The 16,089-nt window shown below is 44.4% G+C and overlaps 1 protein-coding gene across 2 annotated transcripts in view; it reads left to right on the forward strand.

The window, feature by feature from the left end:
- KCNAB1 (potassium voltage-gated channel subfamily A regulatory beta subunit 1) overlaps positions 1–13,836 on the forward strand; it is a 380,466-nt gene extending 366,630 nt beyond the window's left edge. For both annotated transcript variants that reach the window (XM_004755616.3, XM_004755617.3), the window contains exons 12-14: positions 1,756–1,876; positions 6,771–6,859; positions 12,042–13,836. In XM_004755616.3, coding sequence (XP_004755673.1) covers positions 1,756–1,876; positions 6,771–6,859; positions 12,042–12,131 — 300 coding nt within the window. In that variant the 3' untranslated portion in view covers positions 12,132–13,836. The remainder of the gene's footprint in view (positions 1–1,755; positions 1,877–6,770; positions 6,860–12,041) is intronic.
- The last annotated feature ends 2,253 nt before the right edge of the window (positions 13,837–16,089 follow it).

Below are 16,089 nucleotides of genomic sequence, written 5' to 3' on the forward strand. Positions count from 1 at the left end.
AGTGTTAGTTAGTGTTAGTTCTACTGTCCCTCATTTCCTACTAAGAGCAAAATCTTCTGGAAAAGCAAGGCACTGAGATGTTCTAAAAGATATGTCTCCTTAAGGAAATTAGCTCACTTTATAGGCTACAGATCAGAGTCAGTCTCTTCTCAGAGGTTTTACAGAAGAGGTTCCTGTTCTGAACTTCCTTACCTTTTAAAGTTTCAATTGCTATATAAAAGATAATACACATTAGGGATAGTCTTTATCCACTTTAAATTTTTTTTTTTTTTAAGATTTTATTTATTCATTTGACAGAGAGAGATCACAGTAGACAGAGAGGCAGGCAGAGAGAGAGAGAGGGAAGCAGGCTCCCCGCTGAGCAGAGAGCCTGATGCGGGACTCGATCCCAGGACCCTGAGATCATGACCTGAGCCGAAGGCAGCGGCTTAACCCACTGAGCCACCCAGGCGCCCGCCACTTTAAATTTTTTAAAAACATGCTTGGGTACCTGTTAGCTATCCTCTGTCTGCTTCTAGGAAGGAACTGAAAGCTCACAGGAAGGCCCTGCTGTGGGGCTGCCTGAGTGGCTCAGTTGGTTAAACACCTGTCTTTGGCTCAGGTCATGATCCCAGGATCCTGGAATCGAGGCCCGTGTCAGTGTCAGGCTCTGCTCAGCATGGAACCTGCTTCTGCCTCTCCCTCTGCCTGCTGCCTGCCCCCCGCCCCCGCTCATATGTTCTCTTTCTTCCCTCTCTCTGTCAAATAAATAAAATAAAAATAAATAAAAAAATAAAAATAAAATCTTAAAAAAGAAGAAGAAAGAAAAAAACACCACTGTAAGAAAAGGAAACTGGGGGCGGGTGGGGGGGCACCTAGGTAGCTCAGTGGGTTAAGTGGCTGCCTTTAGCTCAGGTCATGATCTCAGATGGAGCCCCACTGTTCCCTGCTCAGTGGGGAGTCTGCTTCTCCGCCTGCTCCTCACCCCACTTGTGCTCCCTCTCTCTCTCAAGGAAATAAAATCTTAAAAAAAAAAAAAAGAGAGAGAGAGAGAGAGACTGGCAGTAAATAGAAGGCAAGAGGGAGAAAGATAATTTTAAAAGAATGTTAAGATAATGGCTTTCTTTGACCAAAGTTGGCACCCCACTTTCTTGACAAAAAGGAAACATAGTAGACCTTGGTGAAATGTCAGGGTTTTTTTGTTTTTGGTTTTGGTTTTTTTTGCTACATTCTCAAATTGGGCTATGCAATAAGAAACATCCTTTCCTCCACTAAGCAGGCAATATGTAATGGATTGTATGTCAGGATTTTAATAACTTTCCTGTGTGTTGATGGATTTGAATGGTGACTATTAGTCAAAATCAATCTGTCTTGAGCCAATAATCAAGGAGTGAGACCATGGGGAACATTTCTTTGCCTAAAAGCACAGGCTTCGGGTCACCACGAAACATAAAGTTTAGGGAAGAAGATTCAGGAATTCACCATGAGGGTGCTCCTACTTGATTTAACAATCTTTGCCTCAAACCCTTACCAGACACTAACTTTTAAATGCTCTTCTCCCGAGGAACCTGGGTGGCTCAGTAGGATAAAGCCTCTGCCTTCGGCTCAGGTCATGATCCCAGGGTCCTGGGATTGAGCCCCACATCGGGCTCTGCTCCGCAGGGAGTCTGCTTCCTCCTCTCTCTCTGACTGCCTCTCTGCCTACTTGCGCTATCTGTCAAATAAATGAATAAAATCTTTAATAAAAAAAAGAAATTTAAATGCTCTTCTCCCTAGTGCTACCAGTGGCTGAAGGAAAGAATTGTAAGTGAAGAAGGCCGAAAGCAGCAGAACAAGCTCAAAGACCTTTCCCCAATTGCTGAGCGTCTGGGATGCACACTACCTCAGCTAGCTGTCGGTAAGAAAACTACCCGGGAGGGGAGGCTCTGCTGGATCAAAGAGTTTTCACGTCCCTGCCACGATAAAGGATCTAGTATCAGGACAGACTGGTTACTATTATCTAAAACAAAGTTTTCAAAGCTCCCTGGAATTGTCTACATGCTAAAACACTTCCTTCCTTCCTCTATCCCTTAGAAAACCGTTTAAATGCGAACAAGTGAAAACACACACATCCTCGTGGTGTCTGGGGTGAGCGCCCCTCAATGGTGGAATGACATGCATTTCTCCTGGCTTCATTTCCCCTCCCTGTGGAAGCTAAGGTGCGGCTGGTGAGAGGCCAGATGCAGGGCTGGGGGTTGCCCAAGGGGGGCCCAAAGCTACCACCCCATGGAAGCCTATCCTAGAGGAGCAGCTTCACTCTACAACTTCCTGAGCGGCCATGAAAAGTGACCTTCTAACACTGTGGAGTTGAACCCTCACGGTCACTGGTATGGTTGAAAACCGTCATGTGCCAGTGCTGTCCAATAGAAATAGAATGTGGCTCACATTCTGGTGGCCATACTAAAAAATTCAAAAGGGAATAGGTGAACTTAATTTTAATGATGGATTTTATTTAACCCAGTAATGGCCCAAACATTATCATTTCAAAACACAATGACTATAAAGTTACTGAGATACTTTACATTCTTTTCTTCTTACTAAGTCTTCAAGATCCAGAACACATTTTATACCTACAGTACATCTCAGTTCACATCTCCAGTAGGCACAGGCGGCTTGGAGGTGAGGCTTTCGGCTCCCTCCTCCATAGCAGCGCTTTATGCTCACGGTCTCCTTAATCATCAGAATAATCCCGAGCTGTACGCTAGCACTTGTCCTATCTTACAGAGTAAGGAGTTTTGGTGATCATTACCTCCACCTTACAAACGAAGGAACTGAGGGTTAAAAAAAAGAGAGAGAGAGAGAGAGAGAGAGAGAGAAAGAATCCATGGGGTGGCTATGAGAAAAAGAGTAAAATGGGTTGCAGATTTCAGAAAAAGATTCCCAAGGTTTAAGAAACAGCAGGAATTGGGACTAATCTGATATAAGAAGAGATAAGGAGATAAGAAGCCCAAGGTAAGTTCTATGAAAACAACGTAACAGAGTAATTGTTAGATTCGAGATCCTTCTGTGGTTGAAAGGCAGGGAATGGCTGCAGCTGGAGACAGACGAAAATGGGAGGTAGTGAGGAGAGGATAGGGAGTATCGTTTACCCGGGTACATATACATATATACAGGACTTGATTTTGTCCCCCCCCCCAAAAAGGTCGAAGACTAATGTGATTATTAGCACCCCTATAGCTTTAACAAGCACAGTAAAAAGTACTGGTCATTTGACCATGAGCAAGTTATTTTACTTGCTATCAATTTTCTCATCTATAAAATGTGTATAACACAGAACCTATAAATCTGTTGCGTAAAGAAAAATTATATATATGAAGCAAAGAGTGGGTGCTCAGTAAGTGGTGATGATGACGATGATGATGGTTTTGCAAAGAGACGCCTTGGACCTACAACTCCACCAATTCCTAGCCATGGCCTGCGGTCAGAGTGACAGAGAAACATGAATTGTTGTAAATATGGTTTTGGGTGGGAACGTGACAGTGCATTTTGAATTTAGCTCTGAAAGAGGACAGTGTCCTTCTCAAGAGGAAACCTTAACCGGATTTAAACTTTCACTGGATGTTAGATACACATGAAAGACTCGTTACAGTCGGAGTTTTAGTTAGAACAGGCTTTGATTCTCCCTTTCCTCCCTCTGTGCCCCCAGATGTCTTGCTTGCCTGTCATTTTTTTCTTTCTTTATAAACAAGTAGTTTTGCTTTTAAACGCAGAAATCTCAAACCAAGAAATTATTTCCATATTAACTTTGATCTGCTAGAAGGGTGTAGGGGGAGGGGGCAGTCCTTTGGCAGGAAACAAACCACTTGAACCCAAGTGTGGGCTGGCTCCCACGTCACACACCTTCACAGGAGCCAGCATTTACACTTTGCTTATAGGCTTTCTGGATAGGGCTGGTGGTAACACTTGCTAGAATCATCTGCATGTGTTCTCTATCATGCTGGCCACTTCTGCACAGTGGATTCTCCTATGCCCTACAGCCCATGGGAAAATGGCTGTTGCTGACATTAGGTAGTTTAGGGGCAATAAGTTTCCCAGCGCCCTGCTTTGACCTCAAAACTTTAACACCAGAGTCAAAAGAGTTCTCTAAGCCCAAAGCAGGAAACAGTGCAGCCGGGGGGTGGAAAAAGTCCTGGATCACTTGGCGTTTTGCCTTTATTAGAGTACTTTGCCCATGTGGAAAGATTTAGTGATTGCCCCAAAAGGCCAGAGCATGGTAACAGCTTAAAGAGTATCTGTTGCAAGCCCTGAGCAAACGGGGCAAGGAACACTTGGGGACACCCATCAATCATCCACATCTGTGTTTATTCAACAAACATGTAATAAACACCTACTATGTGCAGGTACTGGGCTGGGCGCTAAGCATCCAAGTGCAAATAACACGTATCTCACAGCCTGGTGGGCAAGTCAAGAAAATAAAAGAGAACTTTAATACAGTGTTGTATTAAAATAATTGAGAAGGACACAGAGGATTATGGAAGTTAAGTAAAATGTAGGGGGTCCCAACCCAGCCTGGGATTCAGGGAAGGGCTCTGGGAGAAGGCAGTACCCATGAGGAGTCTCAAATGGCAAGTAGGTATCAGTGAGCAGAGGGACATTCCAGGCCAAGGGCACACATGAACCAAGGACTTGAGGAGAAAAACAGCATGGTGTTTGGGGACAGAAAAGACTTACCAACAGTTCAGTGCTGCTGAAGTCAAAAGCTTCAGGCCAGGAGTGAGAAGACATGAAGCTGGAGAGGCAGGCTTTTGAACAATTTTGCCAGGATGAGAAATGAGAGCTTCGTCTTATAAGATAATGATGATGTCAGGTGCATGTTGAAGAACTTTCAACCAGGCATGACATGATCAGATTTATACCTGGAAAAAGCACGGCTTGATGTGTGACAGATTCTGGGGGAAGGGGAGAGGAAAATCCAGTCAAGGGGTGGGAAAACCAGCTGTGAAGGAGAGACAGTGAAGTCCTGTATGAGGACAGTGGCCAGTGGAACCAGAGCAGCCATTCTCAAAGTGTGGTTCCCACAGCCACAGGATGGAATGCTCTTCAGCAATAAAGAAATATTTACTAGTTAATGCTATTAACATGGGTGAGCCTTACAGACATTACAGTAAGTGAAAGAAGTCATACAGAAAGGACCCAGGTTATAGGATTCCATTTAAATTAAATGTCCCGAAGTCATAAAATTTATAGGGGTACAAAGCAGATGAGCGGTTTCCTGGGGCTGGGGTACAGGGGATTAACTGTAAATGGTGACGGTTGCACATTTGATAAACTTAGGAAAAATGATTGAATGATAAATTTTAAATGGGGAAATTTTACCTCAACAAAGTTGTTTTCAGAGAAAGCATGGTCCCTGGACCAGCAGCATCAGCAACCTCTGGAAGCTTGTGGGATATACTTCCAGCTCCCTGGGGCCCCCACTCCCTCCCCGTCCTTGTTTCATGAGCCCTCCAGGGGATTCTGATGCATGCTGCAAAGTGAGAGCTACCAGATTACAGAAATATTTAGGAGGAACAATCAACTAGACGTGGCAATTAAAAGGGAATGTGGGTTCAGAAAAAGGACTGTTCCTAAGGCTAAACACCCTGGTTTGGGGGTTAGAAAGCCAGGTTGCTTGGTGATGGCCCCAAGATGAGACTGGGAACCCAAGACAGACTTAGTTGTACACAGCATACGATTGGCAGTGCCTGTGCGGCCCCCAGCAGGGGGTCTGGCAGACAGTATGTGTAGGCGTCTGCAGAGACCTCTAGTTACGGACATCTACCGTATCCACAAGGAGCTTCCTAAGGAACTTGACTTCTGACATGGTAAGGAGACTAGAGGGCTAAGGAGTCCTCTCAGGGAATCCAAACTACCCTTTTGGACATTTAACTAGCCAAGTATGAAGGGTCAGAGGAGGCTGATTTTAGAATGGGACAAATGTGATGAAGGAGGTAGTAAGAAATTTAAAATTCAGGGAAAGTAAAAAATGATGGATGCATCAAGTCCAAGAAAAGGTAACAGGAATTGGATCCAGGGCAGACTTTGCCCTTGAACAGAAACAAGACATATCATCTTCTGAAACTGGAGGGTGTGGGTGTGTGCTTGAGGGTTAGTGAGGAATACTGCACATGACAGACTTCATTTTCTACATACAGTAGGAAGACAGGTCATCTGCCAAGGAAGGGACGACGCTGGATAGAGGGTTTAAGGGTAGAGGTTGCCAGAATGGCAGAGGAAGGAGAGGAGTGAGGAGTTGAAGGCTGGTGAGCGTAAGCAAGCAGATTATCAACAGAGGCTGAATCTCGGAAAAGGAAGGGAGATCCTCAGTCTGCGAGATGTATAGAATCAAAGAACAAGACACCCAGGGTCTACAGGACCATATGTAACATGAGGAAAAAGAACATGAGTAAGAAGGAAAGACAGGAGACTGTGGGCCAAGACGGAAACAGGAATACAGACATCTGCCGGGGAGCAAGGTCGGGTGTTTTCAGGAGCAACAGTGTGTTCCTGGGGTGGAGAGCTCTACTGGATACCCTAGCCATTGGGCAAGTCCTCATGCAGAGCATGTGCCCTAAGCCCTCAATTCGAACGCACAGATTCTTCTGAACCCTCTCCAGGACAGGGGTTGCTGCTGAGGTTTTCAATCCTAGGGAGCACCGTCTATCTTCCTCCCAAAGGTTACTAAGTTTCAGTTGCAGCAGTGGGGGTTATAGGGGTTTCGAAGCTAATCAGTAAGCAAGTGTTCTGACGTCCTGACCACGTTTTCTTCCCAGCATGGTGCCTGAGAAATGAGGGTGTGAGTTCCGTGCTCCTGGGATCCTCCACTCCGGAACAACTCATTGAAAATCTCGGTGCCATTCAGGCAAGTACCACGGCCCTTCCCACCAGGCTCAGGGAGATAGCATGGTCCTCTGCAGATGTCCCCAGGCAGTGTCCCATCTCTCTCCACCTCTCTTCTTGTGTCACAGCTTCCCAAAGGCTACCTGTTCCTAGTTTGGGGTTGGGGTGCGGTGTGGAGAGGATGGGAATGCAGGTGGCAAAGGCGTAAGCAGCAGCAACACGTACATGGATCCAGGGGTGTCCTCTTATTAAGAGGCAAGATTCTCAAAGCTCTTGCTCCAGGATGGGTTGAGGGACAGTGCATTCTCGGACACAAACAACATGACACCAGGCAAACTGGGTTGCCAGGCCTTACCATAAAAACATGCTTGAACCACTGGACAATGTATGTACATTATTTATTCGTTAGTTCTTTACCCCCATTATTTGCCAACCTACACTGTCGGCTACCCGCCCTTCTGCTCCCAGAGCATCATGTGTTCCTCCCCATCACAGCATTTATGATCGTGTAGTAGAACCTGTCTCCCCAGCTGGACAGGAAGCTTCCTGAGGTCCGAGACCTGGGTCTTTCCCGCATCTCTGCTGCTTTTCCAGTTCCTGGCATTACTATATATCCCTTAGCCAGCAGTCAAATACCTGCTGAATGAACGTTTCCCACATTTGAAAGAGAAAATAAGTTCAGCATTCTATTTTGGACTTCCAGGATCACATCTTCCCTAGCAGCCAGTTCAGGACTACCACCCCACTCTTCCCTCCTGCATGGACTAGAACTGATAGGAGCCCCGCTGATGTACTCCGGGAAGCCAGTAAGGACAGTGAGAGGGGAAGTGGAAGAGAGACGTTCCTGGGACTTCCACCTGTGGAGTGGGTGGGCTACTGTGACCAACCCCTACCCCCAAAGGCCACACCTCAGTCCTGAGCCTGTCCCACTAGCAGCCCGAGGGTACAAAAGAGCCTGCCCACTACTCTTGCCACAGCCACTACCTGCCAAAAGAAGTATGGCTGTGTATTTTCCTCTCGCTCCCTGGGGAACAGAACGGTCTCTCCCCTGCCCACTTGTCCCTCAAGCAAACCGTGAACCCTCCCAAAAGGAAACAAATGGACGTGGGAACAAACGTGATTACACTTAGAAGGTTTAAAACCCTCTTGGCAAATAGCCCCGGATGTGTTGGGAGATGAACGGTGCCTGCCTCCCTCCCCCCGTCGCTTTCTCAGGGCTGTGCAGCCGGGTAATCACCTCTGCCCCTGCCACCAAGAACCCCTCCCAGGCTTCCAGCTCCTCCCGGATTCTCTGGGCTCCCATCCCTGCATGGGGAATTGGGGGATGGCTCCCTCTTACAAAAACCACACCTACCTTATATTCACTTACGCACTGGGAAAAGACGAGGAATGGCAATGAAGATACTAGATATATAGTCTGGACACAGTTGAAATCCAATGATTTCAATTCAATTCATAGTTCTTATCATATGTTTGGCACCACGCTAGGCAGAAAGAGTACTGACAGAAAAAACAGGCCTCTGCCCTCACGAGCTCACAGGCTGGCTGAGAGCGAATTCGGGAATCTGTCCCTTAGTTCATTGAGATCTTTCAGGGCCTACTATGTAACAGGCACTGGAGACCCCAGAAACAAGAAGGATGCCATCCAAGCTTCAAGTTTACATTCCAATGGGAGAGGCAAGTAATAAACATTAAATAATTTCAAAAATATGCACACTATTAAATAACTGAAGAGGGTTCTATGATAGAGACTAACTGAGAAGGTGGGCCTACTTCCGGTGCTGTTTTTGCCTAAGGCCCCTCTGGGATGTGTGTATGCTAAAGCCCAGAAGAGGAGAAATGTGCAACACCCAAGCAGGAGCATTCCAGACACAGTGGGGAACAGTGCAAAGGCCTGGAGATGGGAAGGAATTTGGCTTTTTCTAGTAACTGCCAGCCTAAGGCTAATACTAATGTGGTCAACGTGTAGTGAGCAAAAGGGACAGTGGGTGCACTGAAGTGGAGGCAGGCAGGAGAAAGACTTCACAGGACATTAAACAGGTGAGTTTTGTTGTACATGCAACAAATCCTTGGGAGCCTTTTTAGAGGGACATGCTGTTATTTGAACTTTAAAAATTGTGCTGGCTGCTGTGTAGAAAGTGGAATAAAGAAAGGCAAAGGCAGTTTTCCTGGTGACAGGAGATGCTGGCTGGGAGTACCTAGGATGGTGGCCGTCGACGTGAAGTGGATGGATTCCATAGGCTTTGGACACAGACACCATGATTTGCTGGTGGCTTAGCCAAAAGGGAGAAACGGAGATTCCTATCACACTAACAGAGTGACCACTGCTATACCAGGGGGGAGTTCATACTGACTGGGAATGGTTAAAAAAAATAGTAACTCCAGGGCTGGGGGAGTATGCCAGGTTGCAAAAGATGTATTTCAGAAGTAAACTCCAAATCCACCTTCCCAAAGCACTTTCTCCCTAGCAAGGCTCAGGCTGATAGCAGGATTGGTGGCAGTGGGGGGGTAGAGATGCCAAAGGTAAAGAGAAAAGGGACCCCCATTCAAGCTGGGAGGCCACTACCTTGGAGGCTTATTACCCTCTCCACCTTTCCACTCCTACCTCACAGCCCAGCACGGAATTTTCCACCCTAGGCAAGTTGTGACTGGGCAGCTAGGGGGCACCCAGCAGTGGTGGGATTGGTTGCAGGATTAAGTGCGCAGTGCCAACAATTGTTAAAGAAAGGAAATTTTTAATGGGAGCCGAAAGAGTCAGCTGCTCCAAGGGATGGAATGTGCCCAAGGCATGCGCATGCTGGAGGGACATAGAAATCAGAGCCTCACTAAGTGGGAGAGCGAGGAGAGAAACCATAGCGGCAGGCAGCCTGCCATCACCCGCACAGGTCCCCATCCTTAAAAACCTAACAAGTGGGGAGAAGCAGTTCTCTCCCCCTCCTGAGCCTCCCCATCACCCGCTCAGAGAAACCCAGGCTTCTCGGCAATAGGCTCTTCTCACAACCAGGGCTCCTCTCCCTTACCACTCCTTCCCCAGTATCCTCAATCCACCAATTAATCCAGTCAGTAGAACAGCAAGGTTGCCAAGCTGGTAGCCTGTGGGATGTTTGTGTAATCTGCAGCGGGTGAAAATGTTTTACAACAGTTGCCAACATTAAAAAATTGGGCATCTTCACATAAAATCCTGGATGTATGGCTTCTTAAAAATTTAAGTCTTACAACACTATATATACAATTTTCATGTTTTATTCAAGTAGTTTTACGGTTTCTTTTTTTAATGTTTAAATCTCGGTCTGAAATTTACTTTGGCGTAATGAATGAAGAATTTTTTCTCCTTGCATAGCTAACCCACTATATTTTAGACAAAACTTCCCACAAATCTACTTTCTAGATCTGGGTCTCTTTGTTGCAGTCTCATTTTAAAGAACATACTCGTTTTAATTCTCTGAGCTAAAGCTGGTGGGAAATTAAAACTCTCCCCCTTTAGCTCTGGGTAGGAAAATGTTAGCCAGACCTAGTTTCTCATGTGGAGTAGCTCTACTCTCCTGCCAAACCCTAAGGCTTTTGAGAATAGCACTTGAGTGGAGACAGGGTCACCCTGGCCAACATGATTGCAGCAGAAGAAGGGTGAGGCCGAAACCTCAAAAGTGGCCGGCTTAATTGTCTTTTGCCACAGTCCCCACACAGGGTCAGTCTATTCCCGTGAAGAAGTCTGCCTTTGTCCCTTGTCTGATGTAATGTGTACCCTTGGTCCCCTTCTCATGATAAATTCAAGCCCTGGGTGAGCTCATCCTCTCCCAGGGCTTCAAGGGGCAGGCATCTCCGTGGTGAATGACTCACGAACCCTCAACTCCAGTCTTCCTGCCGCCACCAATCCACAGCCCCACTTGGCTGCCTACGAGCCGTGCCTACACGGATAGCCCACAGGCACCTTAATCTCCACACATCCTACTTCAAACCTCTTGTACTCCAGACTACTCCTGTGGTTCCCAGTCTCAACAATCAACATCTCTAACCTTCCAGTCACTCAGTCTTGAAATCCTCACCGGCCTCCAAAGTGTCTCTCCAATCCACTCTCCTTTTCTTCTCCACTGCCACTAATCACTGCTTTCACCATCTCTGTGGCTCCAGCAGCAAGCAATCTGTACCATCTCTGCTCCCTTTCTATCACCTCCTTCAGACCACCTCCACATGTCTGATGGGGTCACTCCCAGCTCAAGTCCTGAGAGGTTCCCCGCTGCCAAGAAGCAAGTCCCAACTCCAAACAGTGGCATTCAAGGTCTTCCATGCTGACTACCCCAACTTCCCTTTCCACCTACTCCTACCATCACATCCCCTACACTTTCTTCCCTCCATTTCAGACTGCTCACTTTCCAAAGCCATTCATTCCATCTCCGAGGGAGGCCTGTTAACCCCTGGCCATCCTCCACCAGGGTTGTGAACACCAGTGGCAGAGAATCTCTCCTTAAGTCTCTAGACCTGTGCTGTCCACAACCCTAGCCTCTAGCCACAAATGGCCTTTTTTTTTTTTTAAAGATTTATTTATTTGACAGAGAGAGATCACAAGTAGGCAGAGAGGCAGGCAGAGAGAGGAGGAAGCAGGCTCCCTGCTGAGCAGAGAGCCCGATGCGGGGCTCGATCCCAGGACCCCGAGATCATGACCTGAGCCGAGGGCAGCGGCCCAACCCACTGAGCCACCCAGGCACCCCCACAAATGGCCTTTTAGTGCATGAAACCAGCTTGTCAGAATGGAGAAGTGCTGTTAAGTGTCAAAGGTACTGGATTTGAAAGACTTAGTACTTAAAAAACAGAGCATTTTAATCTATGCGGACATGCTGAAATGTTTTAGATAAAATGGAGTAAAAACAATATCACGTTTCTTTCTCTTTTATGTGACCAAAAAAAATCCAAAATTCTGTGACTCCTTACATTTCCATGAGTTTTCATTTATACATTATGCCTTTATTCAGTTCAGCAATACTTCCAAGCACCAACTATGAGCCCAGCACTCTTATCACATGAAATGCAGTGCTGGAAAAAACAAGGTCCTTGTCCCTGACCTCAGGAGCTTACAGTCTGGTGGAGGGCTTACTAGTTGTAGTTTATAAATGTATACAAGTCTTGACAACTCTGCTTAATTTTAAGCACAAAGAACCAAATGATCAGTGAGTACTAACCATATCCTCTGTACTTCTCCTGCTCCTCAGGTTCTCCCAAAGATGACATCACACGTGGTAAATGAGATTGATAACATATTACGAAACAAGCCCTACAGCAAAAAAGACTACCGATCGTAAGGCAGTGCGTGAGCCGCAGGACGTGCAGGGTTCAAACTGTGGTCTCTGCTGGTATAGAATGGTGTCACTAGCCAGTCTCTTGAGTCACTTAGCAGCCTGCTGCTCAACCTCTAGTATTCCCGGATTCTGAGGTATCTGCTGTCGCTCCCACTGTGCACCTGAATCACGAGCACATCTGAAAACTCACTACCAAGGAAATCCATTCTATTTTCTTATCTTGGACTGGAGTCACCTATTCCTTGCATTGCTCTGTGCACCTCATGCTTACGCCACAGGAAGTGTATGCGGGGAGGACAGATTACCTTCAGGCATTTAGTAACTTAAAGAAGGCTGTACAGATGTATTTTTTCAAACGCATAAAATCCACAGCTGCAATGTGGATTACATCAGAAAGAGTAGGCTACGTTCGCTCAGAAGTTGTGGAAGAATTAAGCAGAAACAACTTCACATTGCTTTTTTCTATTTCCACATTAAGGTTAGCAAGAGTTGTTTCACTTGTTATTCAACCAAACTAAAACTTCAAGGTATGTGCTTTCATTACCTTGTAAAAATATTCACCGTTGCTTGGCCCCAAGAATGCCCTGTATTGTAATTTACCCGCAATATCTATTAGGAATCTATTAACAATGTCCATTCACACACAGATATGGTGAGAGGATGAACACCTAATCTTTCACTTGAGACACGATGCCTAATTTATGAAAGGGAGGATTACACTGCTATGGAAACTTAGGCTTTGGATAAAATGTAATATATGTGCAACTGAAGTGTTCATTTTTGACTACATTTTATTAAAATCTGCTTTATACTTTTGCCTGCTTGTAGGCACAGCTTCTGCAAGTTTAAATATTTGAGCTTTAAAAATAAATATACACATGCTCAGTTTTGTAAGTAAACCTGTAAAATACCCACAAAGGCAAATGTTTGCTGTCTAATTAGCACTGGGACTTTACAATATGATGCCTGTTTTTGAGGAATTAACATGAAAGTGAATCAAGGACTTTGTGAAAAATGCTGTCACTGTTCAGCATACACTAGGTCAATTAACTTGCCTAGTAAAAAGCAAAGGTTACAAAATTTCCTGATTCTATAACCACATTATATGCACTAAACTAAATGCATGAAAGCTCTTTGCATGGATTAAAAGGGTTGCACACAGAAGCAGAGGGCTAACCTTGCCACTACTAACTGGTTACCTACCCTCATGAATATTCCACCTGAAAAAAACTGTGATAATATACTGTGTGTATCTAAAAGGAGGGAAAACATGGGAGCGTGGGCGGGGGGGGGGGTGTTCCTATCTTTCTATTTGGATACCTGAGCATGTACAAAATTCTGATTTTCTGGCTAGCCAAGTGCCCCATATAGAAATCACTTTGAGATTTAAAGTAAAAGACTATCAGCTTAAAATGCTATTTTCTGCCACCATTTCCAAATACGTATTTCATGATTAAATTCTAAATCTTAAAGCGTTAGTGTGAAATACCAATAAATTTTCTTTTTTGTTACTACTGCCTGTATTCTAATAAGGAAACAGTTTGGGATTTTTACCCAGGAGTACCAGATGAATGATGGATCATCCTTCAGTTCTTCATTGTGTATTAAAACAGTGAACTACTGTATGCATAATGAAGTTGTCTAAATGGAAATGCAATTTAACTTATTTGCTTAGAATAATAAAAGCATTTTGTGCATTTAATCTCAATTAGTTTTTATCTGCTCTTTCATTATAAGGGACTATATATATATCCACCTCCATAAAATAGGCAGTAAGAATCTGAATAAAAATCACGCTGGCAAGTAAGCAACACTGAATGATACCCAACAGAAACAACAGTAACAAAAGATTTCAGTAACAATCCAAATTTTCTTCTCTTATTAAAGAAGAAAATGATTAACTGCTAAAGATACCTCTCACTGGATTTTAGAAATACACTACACTAAGGCTCATGCTTCTCAAACTCATTTAAAATACCTGCAAATTAAAAGCAAATAACAAACATTACTACTTACCCATGGGAACTAGTTTTTTTAACAGATGAATCTTCTGCCATAGTAAATGCACTAAATTAGAAATGTCAGTTATACTCTTAAGAAATATTTCCACATACTCCCATATTCTTTTCTGGAAAGAATTTCGTAGCAGAGAGCATACCATTCTGAAGGGTAACCCGGGTTAGCAGTCATCCACATACTGAAATCTCAGCCAGTGAAAATGCAAACTAGACAGATGCTTGTGTGCTGGCTTTCCACGTTAAGAACTCACTCCATCAATAGTGTACCATCTGTCATCAGATGTCACAGCTTCATCTTAGCCAGGCACCACTCCTTGGCAAATGAGAAACCAGGTCTAAAACCCAAGTATTCAGTTTTCCAGTCTGGTGCTTTTTTTAAGGACAAATTTTATGAATTCAGCAGGTAAATTTTTAAGTTAAAAATTCTTGGGTAAGGGGCGCCTGGGTGGCTCAATGGGTTAAAGCCTCTGCTTTTGATTCAAGTCATGATCCCAGGGTCCTGGGATCAAGTTCCGCATCGGGCTCTCTGCTCAGCAGGGAGCCTGCCTCTCTGCCTACTTGTGATCTCTGTCAAATAAATTAAAAAAAAAAAAAAAATTCTTGGGTAAGAATCCAAATTCAGAATCAGTTAAGAAGCAAAGGTCAGAGAAGACAGGCCATGAAAACTCATGAAAGTCAATGAGAAGGGCATCTCTAACCACATCCATGAAAATCTAAACCAACCACTAAAAAAACCCCTCCTAATCTTCATTTCCCTACCTGGGAGTCCAAAGAGGTGGGATCTAATCCCCTAGAGCCCAAACAGATGGATCTGTAGATGAGTGCTACATCTACATATCCTTTATGTCTCTAGAAACAGAAGTGACTGGCACACATACCAGAAACCCAGAAATCGGGTGGGCAGGACAGCACAGCTGGTACATATTGACAAAGAGGCCTGACACGCTCTCTGTAATAGAACCATATTATTTCCATCACTGCTGCACAGACAACTGATCAGTAACTACAAAAATGTGTATTTACATGCGGGGGAAATTTAAAGGGTAATGTCAAATAATGTAATAAAGATGACGTACTTATTCACATGACTCTCAAAAACATCCAGGAAAAATATAAATTTTAAAAAGCGAAGTTTAGTAAATATTTAATAAACAAGACCCTTCACAAGAATTTTTGAGTATGAATCCAACCTCCATATTTCAGTGAACCGTAAACCTTGTTGTAAGTTATTCTCTCCAAGTTAGAGTAATTTGCCAAACAGGAAAACCAACAGATTTTTACTGGCTAAGGATAATTTCAGTCTAAGATTTTTATGAAGTTGTAAATGAGAAACTAAAAACAGGAAAATGTGAAACGACGTAGCAGTTTAAGCCCCTACTTACCACAAAGAGTGTGGGGGAATATTTAATCACTTTTAATCCCCTTTTTATTTTACTCATGTTGGATATGGGGTCTTTTTAAGATATAAATTCTGCAACAGGTTTTTACTAACTCAACAGATGCAGCACATCATAATTTTATGTGCCACATACCCATTTTGGATGATGGGGTGAGTTCTGGGGGAAAAGTTCTTTAATTCCCAAGTACTGGTACAGTAAATCCCAAATGAAAACTGTAAATGTGAGTATATGCCTTATAAACTTAAGCACATAAATTCAACAGTATAGAAAGTCAGAACCATTATCAAAACCAAAGAGTGCTCTAGGTAAAATTCAAGACCAAAATCAAATTTTGCTTATTTGCTTTCTACCAACTGTTTAGTTTATGAATTCAAGAGACATTCTATTAAGAGTACTAAGCTGATGGGGTGCCTGGGGTGGCTCAGTGGGTTAAAGCCTCTGCCTTCATCTCAGGGTCCTGGGATCAAGCCCTACATCAGGCTCTCTGCTCAGCTGGGAGCCTGCTTCCTCCTCCTCTCTGCCTGCCTCTCTGCCTACTTGTGA

This window comes from Mustela putorius, unplaced genomic scaffold, assembly GCF_011764305.1.
Source record: "Mustela putorius furo isolate JIRA1106 unplaced genomic scaffold, ASM1176430v1.1 tig00003834_pilon_pilon_pilon, whole genome shotgun sequence".
Taxonomy (NCBI): domain Eukaryota; kingdom Metazoa; phylum Chordata; class Mammalia; order Carnivora; family Mustelidae; genus Mustela; species Mustela putorius.